This window comes from Syngnathus floridae, chromosome 14, assembly GCF_059516105.1.
Source record: "Syngnathus floridae isolate MCC-2025c chromosome 14, RoL_Sflo_1.0, whole genome shotgun sequence".
Classification (NCBI taxonomy): domain Eukaryota; kingdom Metazoa; phylum Chordata; class Actinopteri; order Syngnathiformes; family Syngnathidae; genus Syngnathus; species Syngnathus floridae.
The window spans coordinates 9,982,831-9,994,664 of NC_142426.1; the positions used below are offsets into that span (position 1 = coordinate 9,982,831).

General features: G+C 39.3%; 1 protein-coding gene across 1 annotated transcript; it reads left to right on the forward strand.

Annotated features, from left to right (window-relative positions):
- Positions 1 to 976: 976 nt before the first annotated feature.
- Positions 977 to 11,834, forward strand: LOC148387668 (myosin-7-like). Its single transcript, XM_088396021.1, has 38 exons — positions 977 to 1,128; positions 1,404 to 1,624; positions 1,706 to 1,849; positions 1,919 to 2,075; positions 2,139 to 2,166; positions 2,252 to 2,360; positions 2,529 to 2,621; positions 2,699 to 2,762; positions 3,057 to 3,155; positions 3,259 to 3,362; positions 3,442 to 3,580; positions 3,850 to 3,968; positions 4,041 to 4,190; positions 4,292 to 4,462; positions 4,534 to 4,843; positions 4,958 to 5,025; positions 5,374 to 5,579; positions 5,670 to 5,793; positions 5,872 to 6,008; positions 6,391 to 6,646; positions 6,731 to 6,973; positions 7,042 to 7,218; positions 7,293 to 7,438; positions 7,516 to 7,606; positions 7,865 to 8,254; positions 8,348 to 8,474; positions 8,547 to 8,665; positions 8,735 to 8,931; positions 9,013 to 9,196; positions 9,292 to 9,457; positions 9,540 to 9,664; positions 9,747 to 10,055; positions 10,134 to 10,337; positions 10,414 to 10,710; positions 10,817 to 10,921; positions 11,012 to 11,107; positions 11,176 to 11,310; positions 11,715 to 11,834. Exons 2-38 carry the CDS (start codon positions 1,424 to 1,426, stop codon positions 11,733 to 11,735), a joined length of 5,811 nt encoding a protein of 1,936 aa, XP_088252147.1. The 5' UTR covers positions 977 to 1,128; positions 1,404 to 1,423; the 3' UTR covers positions 11,736 to 11,834.

Below are 11,834 nucleotides of genomic sequence, written 5' to 3' on the forward strand. Positions count from 1 at the left end.
TAGTAAAACCTCCCTCCCGGATACCTTATATAAGGAGTTCTGATTGATTAGCTGTAACCCCGGGCAGAGAAACTGCTCCTCAAAATTAGAATGTCAAGGGAACTCATTGATTGACTCCTCAAAGAATAAAAAAGGTTTTTAGCCTAAGGGTGTTTATAGGCATTACCATAAAATACATCCAGAAATATTTTGTGCAAAGAAAGTCAAGAGTGTCAAGATACAATAGACTGGCCCGGTCTTCTTCTACTAATGTACAGTAACAGTATATGACAGCATGAAGTGAAATGGAAATGACAATGCCTAAAAAAAAAAAAACAATCGAACAATTTTAAGAGCCCTGGGGCCGAGGGTATAGATCTACAGTAACTGTAAATAGTGATGAGTGATCATAAAGAGATGTCACAGCTGTGACCTTGGCCCTGTCTTGTCTTTTTGAAGGCAGCAGCTGCAACTCTCGAGTCTCCCTCTTGAAATGTATTTCACACCATATCACTTGACAGACTATTGTTGATCTTGATGTGTTTGGGGTCTCATAAAATCTGGTTGCTTACAAGCCCATAAATACTTAATTTAGAATCAGAATAGGCCCAATGTCTGTACAACATAATTAGACAAATTATCATATAGATAATACAATGAAATATATGCCGTACATTGATTATAATAAGTCAAGCGGTTTGTTTTCTGAGGATATGTAACGCAAAATATCAATTAGTAATTAAACAATATATTTAAAAAAACAAGTAAAGACAAACCCAATATAAGAAAAATCACCATAGGAATACGCTGTTCCAATTGGCATCCTACAATAAAATTGCTATTATTAGTTGCTATAGTACTTCTGTATTTGATATAGAGGAGTCTGCTGCTCCCCACCTACAACCACCCCTTCCTACGTCGTGTCCAATCTCGCTTATTGTTCTTTTGTGGACAAGGTGATAGCAACAAATAGCAGCACTAGACTCGACCCAATTTGGGTGATGTCTTTTTTCTGATATGCAAATGGGAAGCCATCCATCTCATATCCATCACCTTATTTGGCTGAGGAACAACCTTTATTAATGGAGAGGACACCTGGCATCAGCTACCACAACCATTATTCCGTTTGACAGAGTTTGACAGCTTAAGGTAAGCACAACGCAACACTAGATATTCACTACATTATTTACATTATCTTAACATGGATTTGTTCTCCAATTAACTTTTTTTGTTGACCTTGTCTATAGTAGATCATGATGGATGAGACATTCACATTTTCTAATAGTAAACTAATTGTTTGTTACATAGTAAATATTGTAAAAATACATATTTTTAACATAAATAAACACATAATTTACTTAAAATGTGGAGTGAAAGGCAACTGGAACATGGTTGTGTTCAAACATTCCATTGTCTCTTGACAGAAGACATAAAAAGGAGCAAAATGGGTGATGCAGCAATGGCAGAGTTTGGGCCAGCTGCCCCTTTTCTTAGAAAGTCAGACAAGGAGCGTTTGGAAGCCCAAACTCGACAATTTGATATGAAGAAGGAATGCTTCGTTCCAGACCCTGAAGTTGAGTACGTCAAGGCATCTGTTACAAGTCGAGATGGTGACAAAGTTACTGCTCATACTGAGTTTGGAAAGGTATATTTTTAATAGTCTTTTAGTTGAAACCCCAAAAAACTACATGCTTTCATTTTATGAGTGCATTATTTATTTCTACAGACTGTGACAGTGAAGGAGATTGACGTACATCCTCAGAACCCGCCAAAGTTTGATAAAATTGAAGACATGGCCATGTTCACATTCCTTCATGAGCCCGCTGTGTTGTTTAACCTCAAAGAGCGTTACGCGGCATGGATGATCTATGTAAGATAATCATATTCATTTTCCTGTCATTTCTTGATGTCACGCAATTTAATTGTTTTTTTTTGTTAGACCTACTCCGGGCTGTTCTGTGTGACTGTCAACCCCTACAAGGCGCTGCCAGTCTACAACCAAGAAGTGGTTGTTGCCTACAGAGGAAAGAAGAGGAGTGAAGCTCCTCCTCACATCTTCTCCATCTCTGACAACGCTTACCAGTACATGCTGGCAGGTACAAAATCTACATTTCAAGCAAGTAAAAGCCATGAATGAAAGGAAGCTTTTTGATTTACAGACAGGGAAAACCAGTCCATTCTTATCACGTAAGTCACAGAAAATGCATTTCTTAAGTAGTTAATAAGGTTTCGATGTCTTGTTCTAAACTGATGATGTCACGATTGAACTCAGTGGAGAATCCGGTGCTGGAAAGACTGTCAACACCAAGAGAGTAATACAATACTTTGCCAGCATTGCTGCGGTTCCAAGTGGAAAGAAAGATGCAGCAGCTGAGAAAAAGGTGACACATAACTGCATATTTTTCCTGAAAAGTGTGACTGAATTAAAAACGATGTGACCTGAGTGGTGTTTGAATTTTCGGTTTCACCAAATTTAAAATAATCATAGCCATGTTTATTTCCCCACACACCTTGTCCAAAAAAAAGCAACTCACATATTTTGTCTTCAGGGTACCCTGGAGGATCAAATCATCCAGGCAAACCCTGCTCTGGAGGCCTTCGGTAATGCTAAGACAATCAGAAATGATAATTCTTCGAGATTTGTGAGTATGTTCATTCATTGAGGCAAATTTAGAAATGCTACATTATCAAACTGAATGTTCAACACTTTGTATTTCAGGGAAAATTCATCAGAATTCATTTCGACAATCGGGGAAAGTTGGCGTCTGCTGATATTGAGACCTGTAAGTGAAGCATTACCTCTCCACATATTTTTTCCAAAACACATCTTCAAGTGTTGCGTGATACAACTTGAGAAAGGCAAGTAATATAAAGTGATCATACATCCTGAATTAACCTAATTTATTGTACATGGAAACTGTACATACTGGAAGAACATGCAAATATCTCTCAAATGATTTGTATTTAGCCGCAAGCAATGACCTTCTTGTTTTGCGCAACAAAGCTAATTTATTTTTGCTATTTTTATGTTTAAATGTTAAACATACATTAATATTCCATACCTATATATTAAACAGATCTTCTGGAAAAGTCTCGTGTGACCTACCAGCTCAAAGCTGAAAGGGACTATCATATTTTCTACCAAATTTTGTCTCAGGTGAAACCTGAACTTCTTGGTAAGTAATCATAAGCAAATCATATTTTAGCAGCTAGGATTATTACAAAATCAATACTTGCTCTAAGTAACTATTGTACAAATTTGGTGTAACATAATTTTAGAAATGTTGCTGATCACCAACAACCCCTACGACTACGCCTTCATCTCCCAAGGAGAGACAACTGTAGCCTCCATCAATGACTCTGAGGAGCTTATGGCAACTGATGTGAGGGGGGAAAAAGCCGTATACTTTCAAATCCAACAGTTTAATCAATGTTCTGATTGTTTCATTTTTTAATTTTCAGGAGGCCTTTGACGTGCTTGGCTTCACTCAAGAAGAGAAGAACAGCATTTATAAACTAACAGGTGCCATTATGCACTACGGTAACATGAAGTTTAAACAGAAGCAGCGAGAAGAGCAGGCAGAAGCGGACGGTACTGAAGGTAAGCTATTATTTGCACACTTTTCCTTAACAAATATATTTAAAAAAATTACCAACATGGTGTTATGGTCAAACTCAGTCAAGCTTCTCCAAGAGGTATTACATCTAGTGAAGGGTCTGGTTTATGTGGAGAAAAAATATTTATCTTGGTCTTTACCATGCACTTGTGTAACGTCCTCGAGCTTACCCCAGATATCAAAGCAATAACAGAAGCAACAGAAATAAAGATGTTCAATAAAGACAGGTGGTTTGAAAATATTCTCCCTACAGTTGCTGACAAAGTTGCTTATCTGATGGGCCTGAACTCTGCTGACCTCATCAAAGGTCTTTGTCATCCAAGAGTTAAAGTAGGAAATGAGTGGGTTACCAAAGGACAAAGTGTCGCCCAGGTATGTATTTGTGGGGAATCTTTTGAGGAAAAAAATGGAATAAGTATTAGAAATGTATCAATTATTTTCTAGGTTTACTATGCTATTGGTGCACTGGCCAAGTCAGTGTATGAGAAGATGTTTCTGTGGATGGTGGTCCGTATCAACCAATCGCTGGACACCAAGCAGCCTCGTCAATACTTCATTGGTGTTTTGGATATCGCTGGATTTGAGATCTTTGATGTGAGCTGTGGTTAATTATTCATGTAGTAAAATCAGATTTCAGCTCTGCATATAATAGGTAAGAGTTGAAAATGAGAAAACCTTTCCACTTTCAATTACAGTTCAACACCTTCGAGCAGCTTTGTATCAACTTCACCAATGAAAAACTGCAACAGTTTTTCAACCATCACATGTTTGTGCTGGAGCAAGAAGAATACAAAAAAGAAGGCATTGAATGGACTTTCATAGATTTTGGAATGGACTTGCAGGCCTGTATTGACTTGATTGAGAAGGTGAGTAACGTGTTATTAAAATATGGTTGAGCAATGTAGATTCTACTCAACGAGTATTTTGTTTTCCTTAGCCCATGGGTATCATGTCCATCCTTGAAGAGGAGTGTATGTTCCCCAAAGCCAGTGACACCACCTTTAAAGCTAAGCTATATGACAACCATCTAGGAAAATCCAACAACTTCCAGAAGCCCAGAGTCGTCAAAGGGAGACCAGAGGCTCATTTTTCCCTTGTCCACTACGCTGGCACCGTTGATTACAATATCAACAACTGGCTTGTAAAGAACAAGGACCCCCTAAATGAGACTGTTGTTGGACTTTTCCAGAAATCTAACCTCAAACTATTATCAATTCTTTTCGCTGGGTATGCAGGAGCTGATTCTGGTATGTTGAGCTTTAAAAAAATTGTCTTTGTGAATAAAGTGTTTCAGAAATACAAACCTTGAAGGTGATTGCTTCCAGTGCAATGTGTTTTACAATTCAGTTTTGTTCATTTAGATTCTGGCAAGGGAAAAGGTGCCAAGAAGAAAGGTTCCTCGTTCCAGACGGTGTCTGCTTTACATAGGGTAAGACATTTCTCTACTTTTTTTTTTTTTTAATAGTCAAAACTATGAAAGGCTCACTGATTACATGGCAACATTAAAGAAAGCAGCAACACACAATGCTTATAATTCTCGATTACTCTCATTGACAAATTATCACAGGTAAAATCAGGGAACCTTTATCCAAGATGTCCATGGTTGCATAATCATTATCATCATCGTGATAAAATAATTTAAGTTCATGGCACTTAAGGACACTACAGAGATATATATTATATACTCTTACACAAAAACCCAATACCTCAAAGAACCTCCACATCTAAGAAAATGGTTTATAGAATTCACATAAATCAAATTGATGAAACCTTGCAGGAGAATCTGAACAAGCTGATGACCAACCTGAGGTCTACTCACCCCCACTTTGTACGCTGCATCATCCCCAATGAGACCAAGACTCCTGGAGCCATGGAGAACCCTCTTGTGATGCACCAGCTGCGTTGTAACGGTGTGTTGGAAGGCATCCGAATCTGCAGGAAGGGCTTCCCCAACAGGATCCTCTATGGAGATTTCAAACAGAGGTTTGCATCTGAGTGAATTGTCCATTCAAAGCACATGTTGACTGAATCATCTAGATCATTTCAAATTAAAAATGTTCCATTTCCATAAAGATACCGTATTCTGAACCCCAATGCAATTCCGGAAGGACAGTTCATTGACAACAAGAAGGCTGCAGAGAAACTGTTAGGTTCTCTGGATATTGACCACAGTCAGTACAGGCTTGGACACACCAAGGTCTGCAACTGATACTTTGTATAAGAGAATATTATTTTTATATAATTGTTGCCAATAATAAATAATGCTCTCCAACAGGTGTTCTTCAAAGCAGGACTGCTGGGTCAGCTTGAAGAGATGCGAGATGACCGATTAGCACTGATTATCACTGGTATCCAAGCCCGGTCAAGGGGTCTTCTTGCGAGAATTGAATTCCAGAAGATTGTTGAACGAAGGTAACAAAGCCAAACTCTAGTAAACATGGTTTATGCACCCTTGGCTTACTGAATATTATATAATTTACGGTTGCAGTCGAAATTATTCAACCATCATTGTACAGAATATTTCTTTCCAATTTTTCCTAAAAATACATACTTTGCAAATCACCAACAAAACAAGAAGAATATCTACATCAAAACAACTAACATTATAAGTGGAAATTATTTTGTTTTAAATGTGGCCATGTTTAAAATATTGGACATTTTGCAAGTAGCCTTTATATAATGTACAATGGGAATTGAATTAATTATTTTGTAGTGAATGGCACTCAATCTGAATAAATGGGTTTGGATAGACTGTACAAAGTTCTAACATACAATCAATGACTGTTGTCAACAGAGATGCATTACTTGTGATCCAGTGGAACATCCGTGCCTTCATGGGGGTGAAGAATTGGCCCTGGATGAAAATGTTCTTCAAGATTAAACCTCTCCTTAAGTCGGCAGAGACTGAGAAGGAAATGGCCAATATGAAGGAAGAGTTTACCAAACTAAAAGAGGCTTATGCAAAATCAGAAGCCCGGAAAAAGGAACTGGAAGAAAAAATGGTCACTCTTCTCCAAGAGAAAAATGACTTACAGCTTCAAGTTCAGGCTGTATGTCTATCATAAGCAATATCAATCATTTTAAGACTAAAACAAGCCTGCCGACTCATCATTATGTGTGTTTCTTGATAACAGGAGCAAGATAACCTTGGTGATGCTGAGGAAAGATGTGAGGGATTGATTAAAAGCAAAATCCAGATGGAGGCAAAAACCAAAGAGTTAACCGAACGACTGGAAGATGAGGAGGAGATGAATGCTGAATTAACATCTAAGAAACGTAAATTGGAGGATGAGTGCTCTGAGCTAAAAAAAGACATTGACGACTTAGAATTAACCCTTGCTAAGGTGGAGAAGGAGAAACATGCCACTGAAAACAAGGTATAACCCAGATACTCTGTGTCCTCAAAACGATCATGTATGAGCTTAAAATATATTTCTACGAATAGGTGAAGAACCTGACTGAGGAAATGGCTGCTTTGGATGAAATTATCGCCAAGCTGACCAAAGAGAAGAAAGCCTTGCAAGAAGCTCATCAGCAAACACTGGATGACCTTCAGAGTGAAGAAGACAAAGTCAACACTCTTACCAAGGCCAAGTCAAAACTAGAGCAGCAAGTGGATGATGTGAGATTCAACATGAAATGTAAATCAATAATCAATGCTAACTAATCAAACTAATTGTGAATACTTGCCAACAGCTGGAAGGATCCCTGGAGCAAGAGAAGAAAGTGCGAATGGACCTTGAAAGGGCAAAGCGAAAGCTTGAAGGGGACTTAAAATTAGCTCAAGAGAGTCTTATGGACCTGGAGAATGACAAGCAACAACTTGAAGAGCGACTGAAAAAGTAAAAGGTTCCAGGTTTAAAAAAACACAATTATATTTTACATTTTGTGACTGAAATATGTTTATGTCCACTCACAGGAAAGATTTTGAAATTAATCAGCTTTTGTGCAAAATTGAGGATGAGCAAGCCATGAGTACACAACTCCAGAAAAAATTGAAGGAGTTGCAGGTAATATCATAATTCTATTAAGAATATATTTCCTTCACTAAAGGTCAAATACATCAAATTGCAAGGAGCTCAATTTATAGTAGACTATCAGAACTTAGGTTTGAGAGCCAAAAAGGGTCAGTTTTGACTGGGTTGCTGCCAATTCACAATTGGCCTTTTGTATTAAAATTTGTTGTCTGCTGAAGAACACAATCATATTCTGGGTCTTGTGCTTAAACATTTTTGCACGGTTTTGCACGTGACTTCTCATGCGAATAGGCCCGCATTGAAGAGCTGGAGGAAGAGCTGGAGGCAGAGCGAGCTGCTCGAGCCAAGGTGGAAAAGCAGAGAGCAGACTTGGCCAGAGAGTTGGAGGAAATCAGTGAGAGACTGGAGGAGGCTGGTGGAGCAACATCTGCCCAGATTGAGATGAACAAGAAGAGGGAGGCTGAGTTCCAGAAGCTTCGTCGAGATCTGGAAGAGGCCACGCTGCAGCATGAAGCTACTGCGGCCACCCTGAGAAAGAAACAAGCTGACAGTGTGGCTGACTTGGGGGAGCAGATTGACAACCTACAGAGAGTCAAGCAGAAACTGGAGAAGGAGAAGAGCGAACTCAGACTGGAATTGGATGATGTTGTCTCCAATATGGAACACATTGTAAAGTCTAAGGTACTGTAATTAATATGACAGGTTAGCCATTGTTGTTTTGCTCACTTTGAATCACCTATTTCAATTCCTTTTTCTGTAATCTGTTGTTTTCAGAGTCATTTGGAGAAAATGTGCAGGTCTCTGGAAGACCAGATGAGTGAATATAAAACAAAAGCAGAAGAGGGACAGCGTACCATCAATGACTTCACCATGCACAAAGCCAAACTTCAAACTGAAAATGGTATTGTTTGTTGAATTCATTTTCTATTAAATGTACTGACAAAAACACGAATCATTGCTCTGTGAAAATTAGGTGAACTTGCAAGGCAACTTGAAGAGAAGGATTCCTTGGTGTCACAACTCACTAGAGGAAAGCAGTCCTACACTCAACAAATTGAAGACCTTAAAAGACAACTGGAAGAGGAAGTCAAGGTAGCTTTGTGATGAGAATAATAATATACATTACGTGAAGCACAGCCAACTGTTCGTATTTCATTTTAGGCCAAGAACGCATTAGCCCATGCTGTGCAGTCTTCTCGCCACGACTGTGACCTGCTCAGAGAGCAGTATGAGGAAGAACAAGAGGCCAAGGCTGAATTGCAGCGTGGTATGTCCAAGAGCAATGCTGAGGTGGCTCAGTGGAGGACCAAGTATGAAACTGATGCCATCCAGAGGACGGAAGAATTGGAAGATGCTAAGTGAGTTAACGCCACAACTGTATATCCAACAGTGACACAGAGAGTGTCACAGTAGACTAAGGACCTTGGATCAAAATGCAGGAAGAAGCTGGCTCAGCGTCTGCAGGATGCAGAGGAAGCTGTGGAAGCAGTCAATGCTAAATGTTCCTCTCTGGAGAAGACCAAACACAGACTGCAGAATGAAATTGAAGATCTCATGGTGGATGTTGAGAGGTCAAATGCTGCTGCTGCTGCTCTGGATAAGAAGCAAAGAAACTTTGATAAGGTTGAACTAATCTCATACTGACTGCCAATGACCGATTATATTTTATTCTAGGTACACAATTCAAAATATTTAAAAAAATACGGACTGCCTTTCAGATCTTGGCGGAGTGGAAGCAGAAATATGAAGAGTCTCAATCAGAGTTGGAAAGCTCTCAAAAGGAGGCAAGGACTTTAAGCACAGAGCTTTTCAAACTCAAGAATTCCTACGAAGAATCTCTCGAGCATCTTGAGACTATGAAGAGAGAAAATAAGAACCTACAAGGTCAGTTAGCAATCATTCATTCCAATATTCTATAAACATCAATGTCACTTGAAATTACAATGGGTTTCATTTGAATGCAAAGAGGAAATATCTGACCTCACTGAACAAATCAGTGAGGGCGGAAAGAGCATCCATGAGCTCGAGAAGATTCGAAAGCAGTTGGAACAGGAGAAGTCTGACATCCAAACTGCTCTGGAAGAAGCAGAGGTAGGCTGTGTACATTTTTTTTTAAATGCATCATGAATAGATTAAGCAGTTGCAGCAACACCACAATATTTGATCTTTATAGGCCACATTGGAGCATGAGGAAGGAAAGATTCTCAGAGCCCAGCTTGAGTTCAATCAAGTGAAGGCTGAAATTGAGCGCAAGCTGGCTGAAAAAGATGAAGAGTTGGAGCAAGCAAAGAGAAACCAACAGAGGATCGTGGACAACCTTCAGAGCGCCCTTGAGGCTGAGACCCGAAGCAGGAATGAGGCCCTTCGTTTGAAGAAGAAGATGGAGGGAGACCTCAATGAAATGGAGATCCAACTAAGTCAAGCCAACCGGCAGGCAGCCGAGGCGCAGAAGCAACTCAAATCTGTTCATGCCCATCTGAAGGTTTGAACTGATTGAAGAAAAAGCCCTCCTGACTCCCCTTCAAAAACACACTTTAACATTTGGATTTCCATTTTCAAGGATTCCCAACTCCAACTTGATGAGTCTCTTCGTGCCAATGATGATCTTAAAGAGAACATCGCCATTGTGGAGAGACGGAACAACTTGATGCAGGCCGAGCTGGAGGAACTGAGGGCTGCTCTCGAGCAAGCTGAGAGAAGTCGCAAACTTGCTGAGCAAGAATTGCTGGAAGTTAGCGAGAGGGTGCAGCTGCTGCACTCACAGGTAAAAATGCATTCATGCAAATTGATCTCAGTTAAAGGTTGATGAGCCCATATGTATTTCTCCCCGGTTTATTCAGAACACCAGCCTGCTAAACCAGAAGAAGAAACTGGAAGCTGACACATCCCAACTTCAGAGTGAGGTTGAAGATGCAGTTCAGGAGTGCAGAAATGCTGAGGAGAAGGCCAAGAAGGCCATCACCGATGCAGCCATGATGGCAGAAGAGCTGAAGAAAGAGCAGGACACCAGTGCTCACCTGGAGCGTATGAAGAAGAACATGGAGCAAACCATCAAAGACCTGCAGCACCGTTTGGACGAAGCTGAACAAATTGCAATGAAGGGAGGGAGGAAGCAAATACAGAAGCTCGAAGCCCGGGTGGGTGCTACTAAATCATGCAACCATAAAATGCTGACCACATCAGAAAGACCCTATTTAAGATTCCAAATAAACAAAAACATAATTCATGTTTTCCTCCAAACAGATTAAAGATCTGGAAAGTGAAGTGGAAATCGAACAAAGAAAGTCCAGCGATGCTATCAAGGGAGTGCGGAAGTATGAGAGACGCATCAAGGAGCTAACCTACCAAGTAAGATTAAATTAGTTACAAAAATAACAAAATTTTTTCATTTAATATTTTCATTTGATGCAATTATTACTATATTCATTTTTATTTCAGACAGAAGAGGATCGTAAGAATCTAGCTCGTCTGCAAGACCTAGTGGATAAACTCCAGTTGAAAGTGAAATCATACAAGAGGAATGCTGAGGAGGCTGTAAGCACTCATAATATACTTTTGTAAAATCTTCCTATGTGAAAATATTTATAATATTGTGTTTATAGGAGGAGCAAGCCAACAGCAACATGATCAAGTTCCGTAAGATTCAACATGAGCTTGATGAAGCAGAGGAGCGAGCTGACATTGCTGAGTCTCAGGTCAACAAGTTGCGAGCCAAGAGTCGGGATGTTGGCCCAAAGGTCAGTTTGGGATGTTTTGTTCATGTGTTAAATATAACAAATACATCTTGTGGATATTTTTATAATCTGGCCATGCAATAAAACTAAATATTTTAATAGCTACCAACTGTTGCAAAAGTGGACATGGATGATTTTGTTGCACATTCAATTTCTGCCAAATTTAGCAAAAATCAAGACATCACTAATTATTTGGGATAATTCCATGTTCAATTGTTTGGTTTTTAACAATCATTCTAAAACAACTTTATACAGTTACAGAGCGTACAGTATAACATAATACAGATCATTCTTGACCAAATGAAATGTCTGAATCAAACAACTTAGACAATATGATTGACAAAATGTACTTAACAAATTTCAACTCTGAGAAAATTGTCACACTCACATTCTTTCTGTTATTAAAGAAAGGACAGAATGAAGAATGAAGCTCCTGGATCATCATTTTGCCCCTGAGTTACCTGTGGCCTGACTGTTGGTGATTCCACAAGTGTGTTAATCAGTAGAATAAAGTAATCTGCATCTCA